The sequence below is a fragment of the Myxocyprinus asiaticus genome, chromosome 16, assembly GCF_019703515.2.
Source record: "Myxocyprinus asiaticus isolate MX2 ecotype Aquarium Trade chromosome 16, UBuf_Myxa_2, whole genome shotgun sequence".
Classification (NCBI taxonomy): domain Eukaryota; kingdom Metazoa; phylum Chordata; class Actinopteri; order Cypriniformes; family Catostomidae; genus Myxocyprinus; species Myxocyprinus asiaticus.
Window position 1 is genome coordinate 32,435,856 of NC_059359.1, and position 24,725 is coordinate 32,460,580.

The following is a 24,725-nucleotide window of genomic DNA, read 5'->3' on the forward strand; positions in this document are numbered from 1 at the left end:
CTCACAATGTTTTATCTCACATCGACTGACTATGTCTAACATATTTAGCACTGACATTACTCAGGAACAGATGTTAGTAATTCCCATGCAGAGGACATTCAAATCATTTGGACACCCCCCTTTCCCCTTTAAATGATCGTGACAGCCATGGCATTCAGATCTCCAGTACTCTATCCTTTTATTTTACTCTTTTGCTTTCAGTACAGAGGGGTCTTTACACTGGTTTGTGTCAACTTGCTTCTCTGAGGGTCACCAATCCGTCTCCAATGCCTTTCTGAGGGACCGTGCTGGTGTGAATAAAGGGGGGAAAAAAGCAGAGGAACATTGGGGGAATGTCAGGAAAAGGTGGGGGGGTTTGTGGGTCCTGGGGTTTCACAGCTGTGGGCCCCCCGCCTGAGCCCGGTTTAGCAGGCAGACTTGAGGAAAGCCAATCTTAATTGATTCCAAGCCTCCAAAGCACTTTAGTAAACATGGCGGTGCAGTGAAAATTACTTGTTATCCTAATTCAATGGATGCTGTATACCTCTGTCAATCTTCTCGTCCAAAAGAACCCAGAAAACAGAGGGACCCCAGATTAAGCTTACTGCACCCATTAACAATAGCTGTACAGTTAATTACAGTACATTTTCAAAGAGAAAAGGGTGCAGAAGAAATCTGTTTAAAAACACACTCTTTTCCCCATTTGGTGACGCAGACATTGCACACTTTAAACCATGAAACCATCTCAGAAACAGGAACACTGAAAAGACAGCTCAAACTCTGATGAAGTCTTCTCTAATGCTCTAAAAGTGATGGACATTCTCAGAAAGCAAAGGAGCTGAGTAATTGCCCCAGATGAATTTGCCAACTATGAAACATATAGATGAGGAGAGGAAGAGCAAATTAAATCGTTTGTGGACAGGGGCGCTAACTGGCCTTGATGGCTTCCTGCGGGAAGTAGAGTTTCTGTGCTGAGGGGATTGAAGATATTTTCCTGCTGAGGTGGACATTTTCACTCAAACTGATACATGCTTCCATAGGCTGAACCCTGACATGCACTGTCCCCATAACTAAACATTCAATCTCACACTTGTGAAAAAGACAGGCTACAAATGTACCTATTATGAGAAGATCTTCAACAACTAGAAAGACAAAACAGCATCAGAATGATAACACAAACTCCGAATGGGGGAATCTCATGAAAACATGAAAAAAAGAAAAAACAAAATATTATATTTTGCATAAAAAATGAAGCCTATTTAAGGACCATTAAGATTCTTCGCATTGTAATATTATTTTCATGATATTAAACTAGGGCTGCACAATCAATCTAAAAACTAATCGAGATTACAATTATAGCTGCCACCATTAATGTGAAAAGGATTAATTACAGCATTCCACTGGGGTCTAATCCCTTTGCGCAAAAAATTATATTTATTTACAACGTGTTTTTTTTTTTTTTTTTGCATTGGAGCATTTTTTTTCTTTCTGTTTAAAAGTTTTTATTGATTCATACAATTAACAAAGAAAAGAAAAACATATATTCACAGAATCAACATTTAACCCCCACTATTACACCTCCCAACCCCACCCTGACACTCAACAAACATCCCTGTGGTCACACATGAGTATACACACACACACACACACACACACAAAATAAAAAATGTGTATATATATATATATATATATATATATATATATATATATATATATATATATATATATATATATATAATAATCACACACATTTAAAACTATACTTCTCTCTCCACTGCCCCTCCCCGAGAGCCCTCCAAAAAGGCCAAATAGCTGCCCCATTTCCTATCAAATGAATCTTAGTTCACCAGCCTTCTGTATGACATTTCCTTGAATGCCGCCACCCTACCCATCTCTGTGCATCACTCTTGAAATGAGGGCACTCCAGCCAACTTCCATCCCCTTAGAACAATCTGTCTGCCAATCATAACACTGGTTAGGACCCAGTTTGTTATGTGTTTATCCCCTATAATAATGACTGCCCCATCGCCTAAAATACAGAGTCTGGGGCAAAATGAAATTTGGGTGCCCAATACGTCACACATAAAACTCTGAACCTTCAACCAAAATTCTTGGATCTTAACACACCACCAAAAAACATGGGTTGTGTCTCCATCTTCTGATTGGCATCGCCAGCAGGTGGGTGTGTCTTTCAGACCAAGCCTATACAATCTAGAGGGGGTCCAATAGAATCAATGTAAAATCTTAAATTGCATAAGACGCACCCTTGCATCTTTAGAAGTAGACTTGACGTTTTTTAGAATCCTTGCCCACACTCCCTCCTCCAATACCAAGTTTAAATCTTCCTCCCATAATCTCTTGATAGAAGTTAAAGCTCCATCCCCCAGACTCTGAATTAGCAGGGAGTAATACACTGATGCCTCATGACCTTTTCCAAAAGCAGTAATCACTACTCCCAGAGTATCTGCCGCTTTAGGGGGGTGTATGCTACTCCAAAAATAGTACACAGCAGGTGACACAGCTGTAAATACCTAAAAAACTGAGATCTGGGAAAATGTTGAACCATATTTTCAAAGGATCTCAACACTCCCCTCTCATATAGGTCACCGAGCGTATTAACCTCCCTCACAATCCACTCTGACCAGCAGAAAGGGGACTTATTAATACATAATTTTGGGTTCAGCCATATGATCGAGGCAACATTTAAATAAACGTCCGAATTAAATACTCTGGACACTTTTGTCCATACTGAGTGCAGGTTTTTGCAATACCGAAAGGCTTTGCAATGGCAAAATAGGGGCAAGAACTTCCTGTTCAATACAAAACCAGGGAGGGGCTCTCTCAGGTGGAAGCGACCAATGAGCCAAATGTCTGAGACCAAATGCATAATAATAAAACAAAATCTTGGGTAGGCCTAGCCCACCATTGTCAGTTGGCCTATGCAACTTACTGAAATGTAATCTGGGACGTTTACCATTCCAAATGAAGGACTTCGCTATGCTATCAAATTACTTGAAATAAGAGAGGGGGACATCTATAGGGAGAGATTGTAGCAGGTAGTTGAATTTTGGAATACAATTCATTTTAATAACATTAACCTTCCCAATCATAGATAAATGTAATGAAGCCCACCTGCCCACATCGCTCGATAACCTTTTTATTAAAGGGTCAAAATTAACTCTAACTAAATCACACAAATTTGCTGGGAATAAAATACCCAAATACTTAATGCCCTGTTTGGTTCCAGGGCAAGACAGAACAATAATGGGGAAAGAGGGCAACCCTGCCGGGTGCCCCTATCCAGAGTAAAATAATCTGAAATTAATCCATTCGTTTGTACCGCCACTACCAGGTGTCTATAAAGTAACTTACTCCAACCAATAAAAGTATTCCTAAACCCATACATTTCCAAAATCTTAAAAAGATAATCCCATTCTACCATATCAAACGCCTTCTGATCATTAGCCAGTAGTCTGATCATTCACCACTGACCACATAATATTGATGAAACGCCTAATGTTATACGAAGAGCCATGGCCCCAAATAAACCCCACCTGATCTATATGTATAAGAGATGTCATAACTTTACTTAATCGGTTAGCCAAAATTTTTGACAATATTTTAACGTCTAGCTGGATCAGGGAAATTGGACATTAACTCTTACACTCGCTTGGATCTTTGTCCTTTTTAAGAATCAGACTGATCCGGGCTTGTGTCATGGTTGGCGGAAGCTTTCCATTCTTTAATGATTCTGTATAAACTTCTAGCAAAAGTGAAGCCAGTTCTGTAGCATAAGATCTAAAAAACTCAGCGGCAAAGCCATCTGGCCCTGGAATATTGCATGTAGGCAAGGCCTTAATTACCTCGCCAAGCTCCTCCAAGGTTATCTCAGAATCAAGAGAATTTTTTTGCTCAGCCGTCAGTTTAGGAAGTTCTAATGGTTCCACAAAGTTTCTAATATCCTCATCAATAGACGAAGACGTGGAACTACAGAGATCAAGATAGAATTCTTTAAAAGCATTATTAATATCAATGGCTGAGGTAAATATTTCACCACCAGCAGATTTCACTGAGGGAATGGTAGAAAAGACTCTCTCTGTTTTATATAACTAGCCAGAAGTTTTCCTGCCTCGTCCCCAGAGTACGACTGTCTTGTCCTGAATAGCCAAGACTCCACCTTCCACGACGAAATACTATTATATCTGTATTTCAATCGTGTCAATTCTCTGAGGCCAGATAATCGATCCGTTTCTCGACATCCCCCACTCTTGTAACCAACTCGGAGAACTTTGTCTCCATGGCAGTGATCGATCGACGTATTACAGCAAGATCCTCCAAGTCAGCAACGACCTTCGCCAGCATTGCCGATGTGCTCGACAGTTGACGCTGAATCTCTCCCACCGCACCATCCAAACTGAGTCCCCTGTCTGCGGCCCTGTCAGGGTTATCTGCTTGAGCATGTAAGTGTCTTTTAATGTCTCCAGAGCCCGAGGATTTTGAATTGTTTGACATATTGTCTTCATAAAACAGTTATGGAACAGGGTGTATCGAATCTCACTGGTTTATGACACAAAAAGTATTAAAAACTAGCAAAGTACACAGAGCTCACCGTTCACACATCCGACTCTCACATTGCGCCACGTGACTCCCTATTTTAACCATCTTTGAGCATCTACTGAAGAAAAGAAAACCTAAGGATTTTGGCCAGAGAGTAAAGAAAGGAGAATTAACTGGCTATCTCTCTTTCTCTCTATCTTACCCTCTCTTTCTTTCTTCAACTGAAATTCCATCCCTTTCCCAGAACAAATGCACTATCAACACTGTCAATCAAGTTGACTGACAGGACTTCCATCCAATATTCACAAGCTGTCCAATCTGGGCACCAACCCCCTATCCTGTCTCACCACTGGCATAGAGAAATGCACTTTATCCTCACTCGCCTTACAGAGTTCCTCAAAGATCCAAGCTATTACACAGACCCTTAGTAAAGAGTGTGTTACTGATTATTCAGTGGAGATAAGTAAAGAGGGTAAGGGTTTTTCAGATATGTGCAGACTTACTGCCTCAAAGATGAGAATGAGTGGAAAAAGTACACATATATCAAACTGCTAAGTGGTGACAAGACATTTTCATTATGAAACATGTTGTCTTAGACCATCTAGCAATATACAGAATTAGGGCTGGGCAGAATTAAGAAATGTGTCAACCGGTAGATATTTTACAATACCGTTTATAACACAGTACACTGTAAAACTGCAATTGTTACCTTAAGGGGCTATTTCTATCTGAACTGACCCTTAAAATTTGTTTTGTTGGTGTAAACTAATGTCATCAGGTTGAATTTAGTGATGTTAAATAATACTTTTTATTTGAATAAAACCCGTTAATTTAGACAATTTTTTGTGTATTTTTTCAGTGTAGATATATCTGTGCTGCTATCAGTGGGCAAAATTTTACGTTACGTTATTTACATGTGAAAGCAATGAAGAAACATGGAATAATGCAAAAATACAGAGTGGGATGTGTTCCAGACAAGTCAAGATGTAGAAGAACTTCTTATTAAGGTGTGTTACTAAACTCAGGTGTGTGTATATCAGCTATTTTACAACGGCTTTGAATGTGGCTCGCTTGAGTCAGAAAGATCCATTTCAGAATATTAGTTTTATTGTTTTGAGTCTTTTGTTTTTAACTCAAGTGTTACATAATGTGAAGCAGATGCTATTGTACTGATGCCATATAATTCATTTGTTATGAATAATCATATCTTTTGGTTTGCATGCATCAAGTAAAAAAATAAAAAATAAACATTAAATGAGATAAATTACATTTAATTTATAAAGTATTTAATTCACTGGATTATCAAAAAATAGGCATTAACACATGTTTATTTAATATATAAACAATGTTTTCGTGGAATTTCCTGAAAACTATATTCTGACATATACCATGACTGTGATATAAAACTACACATACCATGATATAAGATTTTGGTTGTACCGCCCACCTCTATAAAACAATAAATCTGTGATTTTGGAGCCAGTGAATGATGTGGCAGCAGCTCAGCAGAACTGACTCTTTAATCTTCACCCTAAAGCACCACCAGCTCACTGCTGAAAATGATACTGTCCTCTATGCAGTCCATCATGTGTTTGATAGTGTAGTGTTCAGGTGGTAATTATCCTACATACAGGGTGTATTCCGATGCAAAACAAGAGATGGAGAAAAAGACAGAAAGAGAGAGGGACAGACAGAGGGAACAAGACTGATGGGGAAAGGGAGGAAAAGAGAAAGTCAGAGAGAGACGGGTCAGCAGTGGGTTGTGTTTGCGCAAGAGGGGCGTCATCCCAATAAGCTGATATCCCCATCAGAGCTGCACCACTGATGTGATCACTTTGAGACACACCCAAGCTGGCTACATGACACAGGAACTTCAAGAGTCACTACAGGGACAACTGGTAAGTTTCGTAAACACACACACACAACTTTCAAAGCTTGTTACAATCTTCCAAGGAATGTGAGTAGCCCTACCTACAAGGACATTTTTAATTGCGAGTTTCTTACCATTACAGTAAAACACTTGACGTAACATTAAGGGGGAAATTGTCAACAAACTTGCTGCTAATCAAATCCCAACTCTTTAAAGGAACTGTTCACCCAAAACCGAAAAATCTTTATCCACCATCCATGTTGTTCCAAACTCACATACTGGGTGTAATCCAGTTACAAAGTAATAAATTACTGTAATCTAATGACTTTTTAGTCAAAAAAGATAGCGTAATGCATTACATTTAAATTCTTGTAATCAATTTGTTACTGAATTGCAATTAATTGAATTATTTTTAAGTACATTATAGGATTATGCTTATTTCTAATATATTATTTATGTAGAATTATGGCCCCATAATGAGTGAAAGGAGAAATGTGAGCTGAGTGTATCTTGTGTGTAACAATTAACAAGAAAGAAATATAGACATTCTTTTGATTTTTTTGAGCAGAAAAGTGTTTTAGAAAGTAGCTTAAAAGTAAAGTAATAAGTAATGTGGTTATTTTTTCAATTAAGTAATTAGTAAAGTAATCTGATTACAATTTTAGAGAAATAATTAGTAATCTGTAGTGGATTACTATTTTTAAGTAATTTACCCAACAATGGTGAGCACATCTGTCAGGCTCCAAAAAGAACATCAAAACAGCACTAAAGAAACATAAAATTAGCCCATACGACTCATGCGCTATATTCCAAGTCTTCTGAAGTCGTACAATAACTTTGTGTGAAGAACAGACTAAATTTAAGTCATTATTTGCTGATAATCTTCCCCTCTGCTGAAGCTTGCTTCTAGTGTCCAGATTCAAAAATAGCGGGTGAGTAAAAGGTGAGTAAATAATGACAGTAAATAATGACAATGATTTATTTCCATTTGGTAAATGTGTGTGTGTGTGTGTGCACATACTTAACTATACTTTGGGGACCAATATGCCCCCAAGTTAGCTAAATCTGACAAAACTTTTCTTTTGGGGACATTTGGGATGACCTCAGTTCTAAAAACTATTTATAAATAAAGTAAATAATGTTTTTTTTTATTCTAAAGAAAACAAAAATCTTTTAGGGTTAGGGTTGGTCTATATTTATTATAATCAGCTATATATAAAAACTATAGTAGTCTATGGTATGTCCCCATTTAGAAAGCAAAAATGTGTGTGTGTGTATGTGGGCAGGTTTTGGTGATTTACGAGGAATTTTTTTACAAACTGGTAATTACAAGGGTATTATGCTAAAAATGTGGTTTATGAGGTCATTTCTAGTGACCCTATAATTCAAATCGCTTAAAAAACATACTAAATGGGGCCTGGGTAGCTCAGTGAGTACTGACGCTGACTACCACCCCTGGAGTCATGAGTGCGAATCCAGGGCATGCTGAGTGACTCCAGCCAGGTCTACTAAGCAAACAAATTGGCCTGGTTTCTAGGGAGGGTAGAGTCACATGGGGTAACCTACTCGTGGTCACGATTAGTGGTTCTTGCTCTCAGTGGGGCACGTGGTAAGTTGTGCGTGGATCGCGAAGAGTAGCATGAGCTTCCACATGCTGTGAGACTCTGCGGTGTCATGCACAGCGAGCCACGTGATAAGATGCGCAGATTGACTGTCTCAGAAGCGGAGGCAACTGAGACTTGTCCTCCACCATCCAGATTGAGGTGAGTAACCGCGCCACCACGAGGACCTACTATGTAATGGGAATTGGGCATTCCAAATTGGGGAGAAAAAGGGGATCAAAAAAAAAAAGAAAAAATTCCTAAACGCTGTTTTTTGAAAATGTAAAAATGCAGAACGTTTTTTGTGAGGGTTAGGTTTAGGGGATATAATCTATAGTTCGTACAGTATAAAAATCATTATGTCTATGGAGAGTCCTCATAAGGATAGCCGCACCAACGTGTGTGTGTATGTGTGCGTGTGTGTGTGTGTGTGTGTGTGCGTGCGTGTGTGTGTGTGTGTATACATAAATGTGAAATAAGTATGAAAACTGTTTGTAGTATTAATGGTAATGCTTGCAAATCGGTGCTGTGGTAGAACGACATGTCTTGTGAGTAAATGTCAGGACGTGTGAATTGTCCAATATTTGATACCAGCTGTACCTTGTTTTAATGGTGGTGTCAAATAAAGGATTAAATGTGTGCCTACGTTTGCATGTGAAACTTTAAATGTGAAACTCTGAATGTGCAAAACACAAAACCACAAAAAGGATGCATCTTCATTTTGACCTAATCTTTACTCTGGTAAAAACCTTTGATAAATAATGCTTTACGAAATAAGGCATAATTAACTACCCACATATAACGCAGGCAAATAATTAAAAAAAAAAAGATAAAAAAGAAAACAATAAAAAAAAAAAAACACACACACACACAAAGAAAAGTTATGGTGTATTGAGATTGTCAGTCTGGAGTGCTTAAACTGGTTAAACTTCACTCCCTGAGTAAAGACAAAGGGCAAAGGAGAAGACAAGGAGTAACCTAATATTTCTAAATAGCAGGATTTTTTAAAAATACAGCCATGTCATAAATATTCAACCCCTATTGCATTTAGTTGTTTCTTAAATATGTAAGGCTACACAAGTAATTGTTTTAAAACAAAATTAAGTCATCAATCTGCAATGGCACTTATTTAAGTTTTAAAATTTAAGTTTAGCGTTGTAAGCAAAAATGTATTTCTATGCAAAAAATGCAATTAAAAATAAGCTGTCTCAAAAGCTAATAGAGGAGATTATTTCATTACACAAGAAAGGTCATGGCTAAAAGTACATTTCCAAGGCACTTAAATTTCCAATAGACAAAGTTGGCCGCACCATTCATACATTTTTAAATATGGTACAACAGCAACCTTTTTGGGGTGTGGAAGAAAGCAAAACTTCACCAAGGGAAATGCTGACTTGAATATTCAAGAAGTAATTAGGAAAGACCTGTGGAGTCCTGGAAGAAGGTTTTATAGACGTATGGCACTAAACTGAAAATGAGTTTTAGACCCGTGAGTCAGCAGTACGTCTAGAGTAAGATGACAAGGTGATGACAAGAACGACACCATCCCCACAGTCAAGCATGGAGGTGGGTCAGTCCTGTTATGGGGGTGTTTTGCGGCTGCAGGAAACGGCTATCCTGACTATGTGACTGACACCATGGATTCTTTCAGGTATCAGGCCATTTTTGAATGAAAAATGTGATGTTTTCAGTGTGTAAATTGAAGCTCAGTGATCACTGGACTTTCCAGCAAGACAATAACACCAAGGATACATCCAAGTTGTCCAAAATCTGCTTCAGGGATAGGTCGTGGAATGTCCTTAAATAGCCCTTTCAGTCCATCATTAAAATCCCATTGCAAACCTTTGTTGTGATTTCAAGGAAGCCGTGGCAGCACAGAAACCAAAGAATGTCAATGAGCTGGAAGCTTTTGCTCATGAGAAATGTGTACAAATTCTAATAGAGAGGTGTCCGAAGCCAGAGAACACTTACCTGAAACATTTATTTGCTGTTATTAAGGATAAAGGATGCTCCACAAATGATTGACTTTGGGGGTTGAATATTTTTGACATGACATTTGTGGAGAGAATTAGCTATTTTTAATTAAAAAATGTGGGTAAACTGAACTCTTTGTTCTCAAAATCACTCAAATGTGTATTAAAAACTTTGACTGTTTACTGAGGTTTTAGTTGATGTGTTTTAATTCACATCACCAGAATGTATTGCTGGTCATTGGGGTTGAATAATTTTGATTGCAACTGTAATTATTTCACACACCTTCACATACACACACAACTAACATGAAGGAAACATTTCAAGCCTTTTCTAGCAAGCAAAGAGCTACTGTATGAGGTTACAAATACTGATATCAAAACACTTTACAAAAAATTCTGTTTTGTCCAAAGCTGTCCACATGACAGTAGTATAGTCACTCTACATCTTTTGAAGAACGTAACCACTAATTCTCCACCTTGAGCAAGCCGACTGCTGATAGGAGCAATGCAAACAACAGCATGATATTGACTAATATCAAACTATGACTAGCCTCTGCCTGCTACACTGTACCTCAAACTATAACTTTGGGACACTGACTAGCAGAGTGTCAGTGACTATAATGGAACCAATGACGCATGGCAAAATGCACTGGCTTTGCTTTGATGAGAACGCATCTTACCCAATCTGTCTGTTGGTGGAAGGGGCCTGGGTGATAACGGAACTGGACTGGGGTGAGGGCAGCGCCTGCTGAATCACTATGCTGCTGTCATGATTGCCCATTCTTGAGTGGGTCTGCTGCTGGTGCTGGTTAGTGCCTCCTTGCCCATGAAGAGTGATATTCTGTACAGAAAATAGAGGAGTATCATGAATATAAAGGTAAAATATACAGTGTCTGTGTACTGTAAAATACTAAACTCATATAAACTCATTTAAAATTTCTAAATATAAATAAACCCCTAAAACTAAATTACAAAGAATTATTACTGTTATTTTAAACATAAAATCTAGAAAACAAGGTGTGAAGCAATCATTGAATGCCAAATATAGAAGCCCCATCAGTTAAGACCGACACACACCACACTTGACATGATGTGTGAAAGAGGAGGTTTGGTGGTCACAAATGCACTCTGTTCCTCTTTTAAAGGGTGTCATACGTTGCATTTATAATTTTTTTTATAAAGTTCACTGAGGTCCACTTGTAATGTTAGTAAGATTTGTTTCACAAAAATAGTCATAATTTAGAAATAATTGTCCATTTTCTATCCTGTTTTTGGCCCTCTGTTTAAAATGCTCCATTTTCAGGTCATGTCTCCTTTAAGACTTCAATGTAAACACCACTGCTATGATTGGGTAATATCTTTGCATATGAAATAAGTGTCAACGTCCCCGCCTTTACATTGTTTTGAAAAGTTCAGAAGGGAAGGTGCCGCTCTCCTCTCTAGTAATTTGGCTCATAGTCTTAATAGTGATAGTATCTGACTAACTGGGGCCCAGGTCAGGCACACAAACTGGCTAATCTAGCTGGCTAATCATCTGCTAGCTGCCTTGAGACTTCACACAGGTCACATAAACTACAACACATAGAGACTGTATCACCTAGATATCATATAGTGACTTTGTCTGTTCCCCGAACTACCAAACACAAGCCCTTCACTAAATCATTTAGAAAAAATTTAAGGTCAAACTTGAAAAAAACAAAAAAATTGAAGATAAACATCATATAAAGATAGGGATACTAAACATTAGATCTCTTTCAACCAAAGCACTAATTGTAAATTATATTATTACAGATCATATTTTGGATGTGCTCTGTTTGACTGAAAACTGGCTTAAACCGGATGAATATATTAGTTTAAATGAATCTATTCCCCCAGGTTATTTTTATAAATATGAGCCTCATCTGAAGGGTCGAGGAGGAGGTGTTGCTACAATTTACAATGATGGTTTTGGTGTTACACAGAGGACAGGATATAAGTTTAAGTCTTTTGAACTAATAATGCTTAATGTAACACCGCCAGATATAAATAAAAAATCTCTGTTGTCTTTTGCCCTTGCTACAGTATATAGATCACCCGGGCCATATTCTGATTTCCTGGTTAATTTGCAAATTTTATATCAGATATAGTAGTTACTGTGGATAGAGCTTTAATTGTTGGTGACTTTAACATTAACATAGATAATGAAAATTACACATTGGGATTAGCATTTATCGATATTCTCAACTCTCTTGGAGTCAGACAAAATGTGACAGGACCAACAAATCACCATAATCATATGCTAGACTGAATTCTGTCATATGGAGTTGATTTTGATACTATAGAAATTCTACCACAGAGCGATGATATCTCAGATCATTACCTCGTCTCTTGTATGCTGCGATCAGCTAATGTTACTCAGTCTACACCATGCTATCGTTCAGGTAGGACAATTGTTTCGACCACTAAAGATAGCTTCACTAATAATCTTCCAGATCTATCTCATGCACTCAGTAAGCCCCAAAGTCTAGAAGAACTTGATGAAAAAAATAGTGTCACCCCCCTTAGAGTAAAGAAAATTTTAAAAAGCCCCGCACCGTAGTACAATGATCACACTCATGCTTTCAAGAGAGCAGCTCGGAAAATTGAGCGCAAGTGGAAGAATACAAAATTAGAGGTATTTCACAGTGCATGGAAGGATAGTGTCTGTAGCTACAGACAGGCACTAAAAGCTGCCAGGTCAGCATATTTTAGCAAACTCATAGAAAATAACCACAACAATCCTAGGTATTTATTCAGTACTGTGGCAAAAATGGTTAGGAATAAAGCCTCAACTGAACCAGATATTCCGTCGCAGCACAATAAAAATGACTTCATGAATTTCTTTACTGATAAAATTGAAATAATCAGAAATAAAATTGGAATTATGCAATCATCTGTCACAGTACCCCAGAAAACAGTCTTATAATTTTCCTCACGTGCAACTTCAATCCTTCGCTGTCATAGGTCATGAAAAGCTCACAAAACTTATCAAAATATCAAAAGCCACAACATGTATGTTAGATCCAATACCAACTAAGCTCTTAAAAGAGGTATTCCCTGTAATCTCAGAACCTCTTCTTAATATTATTAACTCCACGCTATCCTTAGGACATGTCCCAAGAAACTTTAAAATGGCAGTTATCAAACCACTTATTAAGAAGCCACAACCTGATCCTGGAGAATTGGCTAATTATAGACCGATTTCAAATTTACATTTACATTTATTCATTTGGCAGATGCTTTTATCCAAAGCGACTTACAAAAGAGGAAAACATAAGCGAATCATCTTAAGGAGACAGTGGTATGAAAAGTGCCATATTACAAAGTTTCACTAGCATCAGAATAGCATTCAAAACAGATTAAAGTTCAACAAGAAATTTTTTTTCTCCTTTAATCTCCTGTTTATATCGAAAATATTAGAAAAGGTTGTGTCCTCCCAATTGGGTTCATTTCTACCGAGAAATAGTATATATGAACAATTTCAGTCAGGATTTAGGCCACACCACAGTACAGAGCCTTCACTTATCAGAGTTACTAATGATTTGCTCTTATCATCTGATCGTGGCTGCATTTCTCTTTTAGTGCTTTTAGAACTTAGTGCTGCCTTCGACACAATAGATCATGATATTCTCTTGAATAGGCTAGATAATTATGTTGGCATTTGTGGACTTGCATAGGCATGCTTTAGGTCATATTTAGCAGACCGCTACCACTTTGTCTTTGTAAATGAGGAACTGTCAAATCAAACAAAAGTTAAGTATGGAGTGCCACAGGGATCAGTTTTAGGGCCTCTGCTTTTCACCTTATATATGCTTCCCCTGGGAGATATTATCAGGAATTGTGGAATAAGTTTCCACTCTTATGCCAATGATACCCAACTTTATATTTCTTCCAAACCCGACAAAATTTCACAATTCTCCAAATTAGCAGAGTGTATCAATGAAATCAAAGATTGGATGGCCAGAAATTTCCTTCCACTCAATTCCGACAAAACAGAGGTAATAGTTTTTGATCCAAAAACCTCTAAAAATAAGCAGCTAAAATATAATTTGACTTTCGATGGATGTACTGTTACGTCGTCTTCTACAGCGAACCCATTGCAGTTTGCTTACCGCAACAACCGCTCCACTGATGATGCCATTGCATCTACAATACACACTGCTCTCTCCCACCTGGAAAAAAGGAACACTTATGTGAGAATGCCATTTGTAGACTACAGCTCAGCATTCAACACCATAGTGCCCTCCAAGCTTGATGAGAAACTCCGGGCTCTGAGCTTAAACAGCTCGCTGTGCAGCTGGATCCTGGACTTCCTGTCAAGCAGACGCCAGGTGTTTAGAATCGGCAGTAACATCTCCTCATCACTGACCCTCAACACTGAAGCCCCACAGGGCTGTGTTCTTAGCCCACTCCTGTATTCCCTGTACACACATGACTGTGTGGCAACACATAGCTCCAATGCCATCATTAAGTTTGCTGATGTTACGACGGTGGTAGGTCTGATCACTGACAATGATGAAACAGTCTACAGAGAGGAGGTGCACACTCTGACATGCTGGTGTCAGGAGCACAACCTCTCCCTCAATGTCAGTAAGACAAAGGAGCTTGTGGTGGACTTCAGGAGAGGAGAAAGTGAACACAGCCCCATCACCATCAATGGAGCACCAGTGGAGAGAGTCAGCAGCTTCAAGTTCCTGGGTGTCCACATCACTGAGGAACTCACAAGGTCTGTCCACACTTAGGCCGTTGTGAAGAAGGCTCATCAGCACCTCTTCTTCCTGAGACGGCTGAGGAAGTTTGGAATGAACCGCCACATCCTCACACGGTTCTACACCAGCACTGTCAAGAGCATCCTGACTGGCTGCATCTCCGTCTGGTACGGCAATAGCACCGCCCACAACCGCAAAGACCTGCAAAGTGTGGTGCGAACTGCCAGACACATCATCGGAGGTGAGCCTCCCTCCCTCCAGGACATATATACCAGGCGGTGTGTGAAAAAAGCTCAGAGGATCATCAGAGACTCCAGCCACCTGAGCCATGGGCTGCTCTCACTGCTACCATTAGGGAGGCGGTATTGCAGCATCAGGACCCGCACCAGCCGATTTCATGACAGCTTCTTCCCCCAAGCAATCAGACTTTTGAACTCTTGATCTCTCACGATCAATATACATCAGCACTGCACTTTATTAATCTTATTATCTCACACTGGACTGTCATAAATTATATTCTCTCTTAACAACACACTGGCAACTGACTATCAACCGACAGCCTGAATGTCAATAAAGTACAATACAACCTACTGTACATTTTATATGTACTATATATACTTTTTTTTTATTGTATAATGTGTATTCTATATTGTGTGTATTGTATAATGTACATTGTATGTTATTATTTGTATATTGTGTTGTGTGTAATTATGTGTATATTAGATTTTAAATTGTGTTGTGTAAATGTTATGTTTATTGTAGATTAGTATATGTCTCATCACTGTCACGACTGCTATGTTGCTCAGAACTGCACCCAAGAATTTCACACACTATTGCACTTGTGTATATGGTTGTGTGACAATAAAAGTGATTTGATTTGATTTGATTTGATTTGAACTCTGCAAAAAATTGAATGGCATCTACGTTATTATTATTCTATTTGTTTCCATGTCTCAACCTCGGGACTCCTCTCCCAAGGTCACCAGAACCGGCTGGATCTCTGAGTGATGATGACAAAATGCAGCCAGTGCCAGCCAGACATCACTTCAGTCTATTACGATAGACCTCAGAGGATGAACTGATGCCAACTCCAACCATAAGACATGGGATACTTCATACACCATTGCCTGAACCTTGGATTTAGGATAGACCTCACCAAAATTACCGGCCAGTTGAACTGCGAAGCACCTCACTGATCTCGGCCTGCATCATTGGTGTAATGGACTACACTCTTAACATGGAATACATAGACTATCAATAAATTGCCAACAAAAGCCTTCATTAGCCAACTAACAAAGGACAATGCATCTATTTGATCTTCTGCAGTTAATCCAGGATGAACTTCAAAGACATTGGTCATTAATCTTTCAGTTCTTACATAAACACTGGCCCTTAACACTTACTTAGTTTAATAATTTTAAACCATGACTTGCACTGCACATAAATAAGTAATATTGGCATTATATTCATGCTGTTAGCCAGAGGGGAACTGGCTTTTGTGTTTTGTGTTCCTTGCCACAGTCACCTTCGTCTTGCTCACTGGGTTTCTAAATACAATTATTATTTAAGGACTTATATTTATACAAAATTCATAATCGTATTTAATCAAACTACACAATGATGACTCTAAGACTTTATAGATATTACAGTTTCATTTTCAGTTAATGCATGATTTTCTGTAAAGCTGCTTTGAAGCGATGTGTGTTGTGAAAGGTGCTATACAATTAAAAATGACTTGACTTCGGTGGTTAAAAATGGCAACAGGAAGAATTCAGCCATACATGTTTGAGCCAGAGTCTGATCCCGAATCTGAAGAAAATGAACCCCCTCCATAAACACCATGGATACTGCAGTCTGTGACAGCGTAGTAAGTAATCACACTAATTTATATTTATTCCTTGTCTATTTGTGTAATAGGTATTACTTTTTATTCTCGTTTAAACAAAGACGCAACATAACAATGTTTATCTTTTTATATAGTTGGGGCATTTTCCAACGGTGAAACATTTCCGTGTTTTACAAATGCTTTGTAACGCATGACAGTGCCAACTTTAGTGTAAATACTTGGTGCTAGCACATTTATAACTGTCAAAGGATATACTTACGGTGCAACATGTAAACATATACTGGATAAAAATTACCGGTGTTTGACGCACTGTCGTTCTTCATATATACATCGTTCATCATATATTCAGTGTGGTGACAAACGCATACGTTGTTCATTACAATGAATCAATACTCTATAGGTGCATCTGTGGCATTCTGAAAGTAATATTCAAGTAAAACAATGAGAATATGCTATGGGCAATTATTATTGAAAGCTGGATGCGACAAAATACACGAAGCATGCATTAAAACTGATACACATGTTCGACTGAAATCACTAGGATCAAATCAAAAGAAAACTAAACAACATAAATCCAGCAAATAGTTTCTCATGAATAGTTCTAAAATTAAGCTTGGAAATTTTGATGAAAACATTCAAATACTCAGTACATTTCTAACAGTCTGTAACATATGAATCAATACAATTAACATGGATACTCACACTTGTCTGTTGAAACATTACTGTCGGGTCCAATGTAGTTGGCACTGCATCAACTTATAATTTAAGTCTCTTTGGACTAACAAATAAGTTTTGAGTTCTGAAATTTACAGTATGTTTTTATATTACTATGACCTCTTATATGTCAAAAGATCAAGTAAAATTAGATTTCTCAATTCATGAGTCTGAGTGAAACATGAAGAAGAGAAATATCTGCTCAGGACCACTCCATGTATAGACATCATAAAGTTTTGAGACCCGTTTGACTTTCTTCTGTGGAACAAAAAAGAAGATGTCAGGCTGAATGACAACCTATGTCACCATTCACTTTTTTGCATATTTTTTCATATAATTAAAGTGAATCGTGACTAAGACTAACATTCTGCCTAACATCTTCTTTTGTATGAGTAAATAATGACAGAATTTTGTGTGGATTATCTCTTTTTGCATATGAGATTCTAAACAGATAAACACACTTCTAAATTTTAGTACACTTTTTTTTTTGTTGTTTTTTTTTGTTTTTTTTTTGTTTTTTTTACACAGACATGCGCAGCAGATTTCTCTTAAAAAGGCTCTGGGCGATATCTCCCTCTCACCTGTGAACAGTCTTCTGCTGAGCTCAGCAAAATCTTGCAGCAACCTGCTGTCTGCTGACTTGGTATTGTGTGCTAACCCTAAACCTCAAGTGTAATCTCCCCAGATTAGCAGACACCACCATCTTATTTACAGCATGTCTGTCCTGCAGACAGTTGGGTGGTGGTCACCAAGGCCAGCTATCGTCCTAGTTACTTTCATAACCTCCATTCCCTGACGGAGGTAACGAGACATTGTGTCGATGTACTGACACTAGGGGTCGCCCTTGGGAGCCCCAAACACCTCTGATCTTTGAGAAAAGGCCAATGGGAATTGGCGAGTGGAATTTGCATGCCACTCCCCCAGACATACGGTATAAAACAAGCTGGCTCGCAACCACTCATTCAGGTTTTGTGCTGAGGAGCCGAAACAAGGTACCGATCATTTCAGCGGGTAGTTCAGTGTTGTGGCAGGAGGGACACAATGTCTCGTTCCCTCCATCAGGGAACGGAGGTTATGAAAGTAACCAGGACATTCCCTATCTGTCGCTCACTCGATGTTGTGTCGATGTAGTGACACCAGGGGTCCCTATGTGAAATACCACAACTAGTTGAACTGTGTTACGTGGACTGGCAGTGCGAGACGAGCAGACCACTGTGTGCCTCGTAGCCAGCGCACCTGGCCGTCACGTAACCTCCCACAAAGCTCCTATGAGTGTCGTACAGTCCCCTGCACCTCGGGCACAAGTCAACTGCCCAAAAAAATGGGGACAGGCTACCCCAGCCGTGGCCTCTTCTCTTCTTTTTTCTCCCCCAAAAATAATGGAAATAGATTGACTGGGGGCCATAAGTGTCCATGTCAGCGGGTGTCACTTCCAAGGGGAAGACACAGCGGAGACCACACCCTGCTCGAAGGGGAGGAAATGTGTGGAAATACATCACATGGTCTTACCGAGTTTTTTCGGCAGTGTCGCATGTGGAGAAGTCCCCGTGGTAGGTCCTACCCAGAGGGGACGGAGCTCTACAGACACGGCGACCAGGGCAGAGGGGACTCTACCCAAGGAAGACGTGGGTTTACCAACAAGGAAACTGTCTCGCGGAAGATGCATCACACGGGGTTACAGACAGGTAATCAGCACATGTGGAGCATCTTCTCCAGTACAGGGCCTACTAGCACACGTACTGGGCCGGCATCAAGTTTCTCTGTGAACTCGCCTGCCACAGGGCTAAGGAGGAAGGACATCCAGGGTCCACGGTCTCACGAACACGGCTGGGGGGTAAAAGCGCACGTCTCCCCCTCCGGGAGGGGAAAGGCGCTATGCGCAAGCGGTACACCCGGCCAGTTGTCCCATACACTTACCTGTTCGTACCTGACAATACACGCGACGAAAACTGGCTCAACCCCGAGATTGTAGAATCTCACGAAGGTATTGGGTGTTGCCCAGCCTGCTGCTCTGCAGATATCTGCAAAAGAGGTGCCATTGGTCAGGGCCCAGGAGGCTGCCACACTCCTGGTAGAGTGTGCTCGTAGCCCCAAGGGGGGCGGCACGTCCTGGGTGTGATATGCCAAGGTGATGGCATCAATGACCCAGTGGGAGATCCTCTGTTTGGAGACAGCACTCCCTTTCTGCTGTCCTCCAAGGCAGACAAAGAGCTGGTCAGAGCATCTGAAGCTCTGTGTGCGGTCCAAATAGATGTGAAAACATGCACTGGACACAGCAACGTCAACGCTGGGTCTGCCTCCTCCTGGGGCAGTGCTTACAGGTTCACCACCTGATCCCGAAACGGGGTCATGGGAACCTTAGGCACATAGGGTCCTGGGTCGGGGACTCAGGACCATGTGAGAGTATCCCGGACCGAACTCCAGGCACGTGTCACTGACAGAGAACGCCTGCAGGTCCCCTACCCTCTTTGTGGACATGAGTGCAGTCAGGAGGGCAGTCTTCAAAGAGAGTACCTTTAACTCAACTGACTCCAGGGGCTCAAACGTGGCTCCCCACAGGCCCCGTAGGACCACGGAGAGATCCCATGAGGGAATGAGATGCGGTCTGGGAGGATTCAACCTCCTCGCACCTCTAAGGAACCTGATGATCAGGTCGTACTTCCCTAAATACTTACAGTCAACTGCATTGTGGTATGCCACCATAGCGGCCACGTACACCCTCAAGGTGGGGGGGGGACAGCCGCCCCACCAGCCTCTCTTGCAGGAAGGAAAGCACCGACACGACTGCACATCTCTGGGGGTCTTCGCGTCGGGAAGAACACCACTTAGCGAACAGACACCACTGCTAGGCATATAGGCGCCTCGTAGTGGGAGCCCTAGCCTGAGTGATCGTGTCTACCACCGCGGGTGGTTGGCCACTTAGGTCTTCCGCGTCCCGCCAAGAGCCAGACGTGAACATTCCAGAGGTCTGGTCGCGGGTGCCAGATGGTGCCCCATCCCTGAGAGAGGAGAACCCTCCTCAGGGGAATTCGCCAGGGAGGGACTGTCGTGAGGGCGTGAGGCCTGAGACCCAAGTCTGGGTGGGCCAGTAGGGTGCCACTAGGATGACTTGCTTCTCGTCCTCCCTGACCCTGCACAGGGTCTGTGCAAGTATGCTCACTGGGGGGAATGCATATTAGCGTGGCCCCCGGGGCCAGTTGTCTGCCAGCACATCTGTGCCGAGGGAAGCCTCGGTCAGGGTGTACCAGAGCGGGCATTGGGGGGATTCCCGGGAAGCGAACAGGCTTACCTGCTCTTGACCGAATCGACTCCAAACCAGCTGGACCACCTGGGGGTGAAGCCTCCACCCTCCCTGAGTGTGACCTGCATCTGCCGCGCTGTCGAGGTCGTGCAGGATGTGAGTGCTGCTGACTCCAGAGGAGGAGGCGGCGGGCGAATTGCGACATGTGACACGAGCGCAAGCCGCCTTGTTGGCTACTGTATGCTACCATCGCCATGTTGTCCATTCGGACCAACAAGTTCTTGCCCTGGATCAACGGCCAAAGCCTCCACAGGGCAAACAACATTGCGAGCAACTCGAGGCAGTTGACATGCCAATGCAGTCGCAGCCCTGTCCTGGAGCCCACGGCTGTGTGCCCATTGCACACAGCGCCCCAGCCACACGTGCCTGGGGAACTTGCACTAAGGGGACTCCTGCCCGTAGGAATGCAAGGCCCGTCCAAGGGCTGAACAAGTACTGGTAGATCGGTGTGATGACAACGCGATGTGTGCCATGGCGCCATGCCCACCTCGCAACTCGAGTCTGATGCCAGTGCTGAAGTGGTCTCATATGCATCGACCCGTGCGGCGTGACCGCCGTCGAGGACGCCATATGCTCCAGGAGCCTCTGAAAATGCTTCAGTGGGACCGCCGTTCAGCACTGACTGCGTGCGCTCACTTGTGAGTCTAACTCCAAACTGAGAAAAGAGATACTCTGTACCGGGGAGAGCTGCTCTTTCCCCAGTTGACCCAAAGCCCCAACCGGCTGAGATGCTCGAGAGTGAGCTAGAGCCAGCCAGCCAGTCGTCGAAACAGTTGAGGATGTAGATGCCCACTTTCCTTAGCGGAGAAAGGGCTGCCTCTGCGACTTCTGTGAAGACGTGAGGTGACAGGGACTGACCGAAGGGGAGGACCTTGTAGTGGTGCGCCCGGCCCTCGAAGACGAACTGAAGAAAGGGACTGTGCCGAGGAGAAACCGAGATGTTGAAGTACGTGTCCTTCAGGTCTACCGCCACGAACCAATCCTGATGCCGGATGCTCGCTAACATGCATTTCCGTGTCAGCAACTTGAACGGGAGTCTGTGTAAGGCCCGGTTCAGAACTCGCAGGTCCAAGATTGGCCGCAACCCACCGCTTTCCTTGGTATGATGAAGTAGGGGCTGTAGAACCCCTTCTTCATCTTGGCTGGAGGAACAGGCTCTACCGCGTCCTTCCGCAGAAGGGACGCTATCTCCGCGGGGATGGCAGCAGCGTTCTCGCCCTACACTTGAGGTAAAACGGATGCCACTGAACCCAGAGGGTGCCTGGTGAACTGAATCGCATAGCCGAGTCAGACGGTCCTGTCAGCCATCACGACGGGTTGGGGAGTGCAAGCCACACCCCCAAGCTCTGGGTGAGGGGGACCAAAGAGACAATCGTTTCGGACATAACGGCGGGTGGGGCCTCGCAGTGCGGCGGAGCCGGAGGAGCCACGTTGAGGGGGCTCTGACCGCGAACTCGTGGCCGTGCTGAGTCTGGGGACATCGAAGCACTTACCTGGCTCCGGGTATCCACCATAGGACCAGTCAGTGACAGGGGAGGAGGGAACCGTCCTCGTAGTCCGTCACAACCGCCCGGGCGGGTGTGTTATGCCACAGCTGGGCGGCGTTTTGCGGGCACAGGTGCACCGCATCTGCCTTATCCACCTGGGGAATCGCCGAGTACCCCCTGGCAGCCCCACTGTTGAGGGTAGTGAGAGCGGAGGAGCTCAGAGACCGGGTCCGGGCAGTGAAAGGTGCCCGCCACGACCTTGTGAGCTCCTCATGCACCTCCAGGAAGAAAGGGACTGGGGCGGGGCGTGGGCGTGAGTGGCACTCCGAGCCCAGGAACCAATCATCAGGGGGGAGTGGAGGGTTCCACTCCAGCCCGACGCTCGCAGCTGCCTGTGACTGGGCGCCCGCACCCAAAGGTGGGAGCCCAGTCGAGTCCTCAGCGTCAGACTGGACCAGCCCGCTCTCCGATGCTGCAATCGAGAGCTCATCCACTTCACGAGCGCCGAATGAGACAGCAAACTCGCCTTGAAACGAGCCGGCGGTCTCATCACAGAACTCGACTGGGGAAAACGAGTGTACTGGGGAATGGGAGGTCTGTGGGGAGTTTGCATGCCAGTCCCCAAATTGCCCCCAGTGCTAACCGATGTGGCCTCAAACCCGTAGGTAGAAGGACCGAGGCGGGGAGCTGCTGGGGTGGCTTTCCCTCTAACGACGGAAAGCCGCGACTGCAACGTTGCCATGGTCATGCTCTCGCAGTGAGAACATGACCCGTCCACGAACCCTGTCTCCGCATTGGCAGCAACCAAGCACGTAAGACAGCGATCGTGGCCGTCGGAAGTGGATAGGTAATGACCGCAACCAGGAATTTCACACAAACAGAAAGACATCTTTAAAAAGACACTCTCCGTGAGTGCCACTCATTTAGAAGGAAAAATATACTCTTTTAGTAGAAGAATATACTCTTTTAGCTGCTGAAGTGCCCAGGGATGTTCTCTGCACTCCACCGGTGCACGAGGGGGAGAAACAACTGTAATGCGCCGTAAATCCAACAGCTTTCGAGGTGAATGGATCGGCAGAGTAATTCAGCTCACTGAATACAACCGCTCGGCTCCGAAGAGAAAATCTGAATGAGTGGTTGCGAGCCAGCTCCTTTTATACCCGTATGTCTGGGGGAGTGGCATTCAAATTCCACTCGCCAATTCCCATTGGCCTCTTCTCAAAGATCAGAGGTGTTTGAGGCTCCCAAGGGCGACCCCTAGTGTCACTATATCGACACAACGTCGAGTGAGTGACAGATAGGGAACTTGTGACCAGTCATGGTACAAGTGGTAAAACTATCTTGTATGCTTGTATGCGTCATTGTCAGATCATGGTGATGCATGATTCAGGCAAACTTAATAGTTTGGTTATCACATAGGTTTCACAACTATCACCCCAATTATCACAACGAAATATGATTGATGGTGACAGCTGCAAGCAACAGTTTACAGTAAATGGCACACTTAAACTCTTAGGAGATTTTCTTTGCACTTCCTAAAGGTCAATTTGAGTCAGATCTGCCATTGGTGACTTAAAATGTAGTGTTTTACAAACATTAGTTTTCTGTAAATTTTGTTGTGTTGTAGATAATTATTTTGGGTAACACTTTTACATTAAGGTTCTATTCATTAACATTACAGTAGTTAACTAGATTAGTTAACAAGAACTAAAAATGAAAAATACTTCTGCAGCACTTGGTTAATGTTGAATTCAACATATACTAATGCATTTTTAAAATCAAAAATTGTCTATGTTACATAATTTAGTATATTATTAACTATTATAAAATGGATAGTTCCAGTCCTTGATAAAGCACAGCTTTGACCTCCTCACTGAACTTCTATTTGTATCACTCCACAGCACACATAGCTAACAGTTATTCTTGTTGCCTTGCAATGTTCTGTTTACTGCCAGGGACTATCATTTATGGTGGAAGGATGGCATTTAAAGAATTTACTTGCAAAATATAACATTTTAATTAACTTTTGTGTCCTTAATATTTTTATTATGTGGTGAACGTTTTATAAAATGTATTTTACATTTTGTTTTGCTTTTTACTTATTTCTATTTTGTTGGGGATTCATTTTGATGTGTTGTGACTAAATCTTGTGTTGTAGCTTATTTCCATTGTGTTTTTGGTGACTAAATTTGTTTGTGTTGTGACTTTTTCTGTTTTGTTGTGGCATACTTCTATTGTGTTGTGCCAACATTTTGTTGTGTTGTGATTTATGTTTTGTTGTGGCTTAATTTTGTTGTGTTATTAGTTTTTTCTGTTTTGTTGTGGCATACTTCTATTGTGTTGTGACAAAATTTGGTTGTGTTGTGACTTTCTGTTTTTGTGGCATACATCTATTGTGTTGTGACTAAATTTTGTTGTGTTATAACTAAGTGTTGTGTTGTGACTACTTTTTTGTTGTGGCATAGTTCTATTGTGTTGTATCTTTTTTCTGTTTTGTTGTGGCATACTTCTATTGTGTTGTGACTAAATGTTGTGTTGTGACTACTTTTTTGTTGTGGCATACTTCTATTGTGCTGTGACAAACTTTTGCTGTGTTGTGACTTTTCCGTTTTGTTGTGGCTTAATTTTGTTGTGTTGTGACTTTTCTGTTGTGTTGTGGCACACTTCTAT

The 24,725-nt window shown here is 41.9% G+C and overlaps 1 protein-coding gene across 2 annotated transcripts in view; it reads right to left on the reverse strand.

Moving 5' to 3' along the window:
* The window catches only part of LOC127454438 (cyclic AMP-responsive element-binding protein 5-like), a 109,578-nt gene that overhangs the window by 68,004 nt on the left and 16,849 nt on the right, over positions 1-24,725 (reverse strand). For both annotated transcript variants that reach the window (XM_051721634.1, XM_051721632.1), the window contains exon 5: positions 10,661-10,821. In XM_051721634.1, the coding sequence (XP_051577594.1) occupies positions 10,661-10,821 (161 nt within the window). The remainder of the gene's footprint in view (positions 1-10,660; positions 10,822-24,725) is intronic.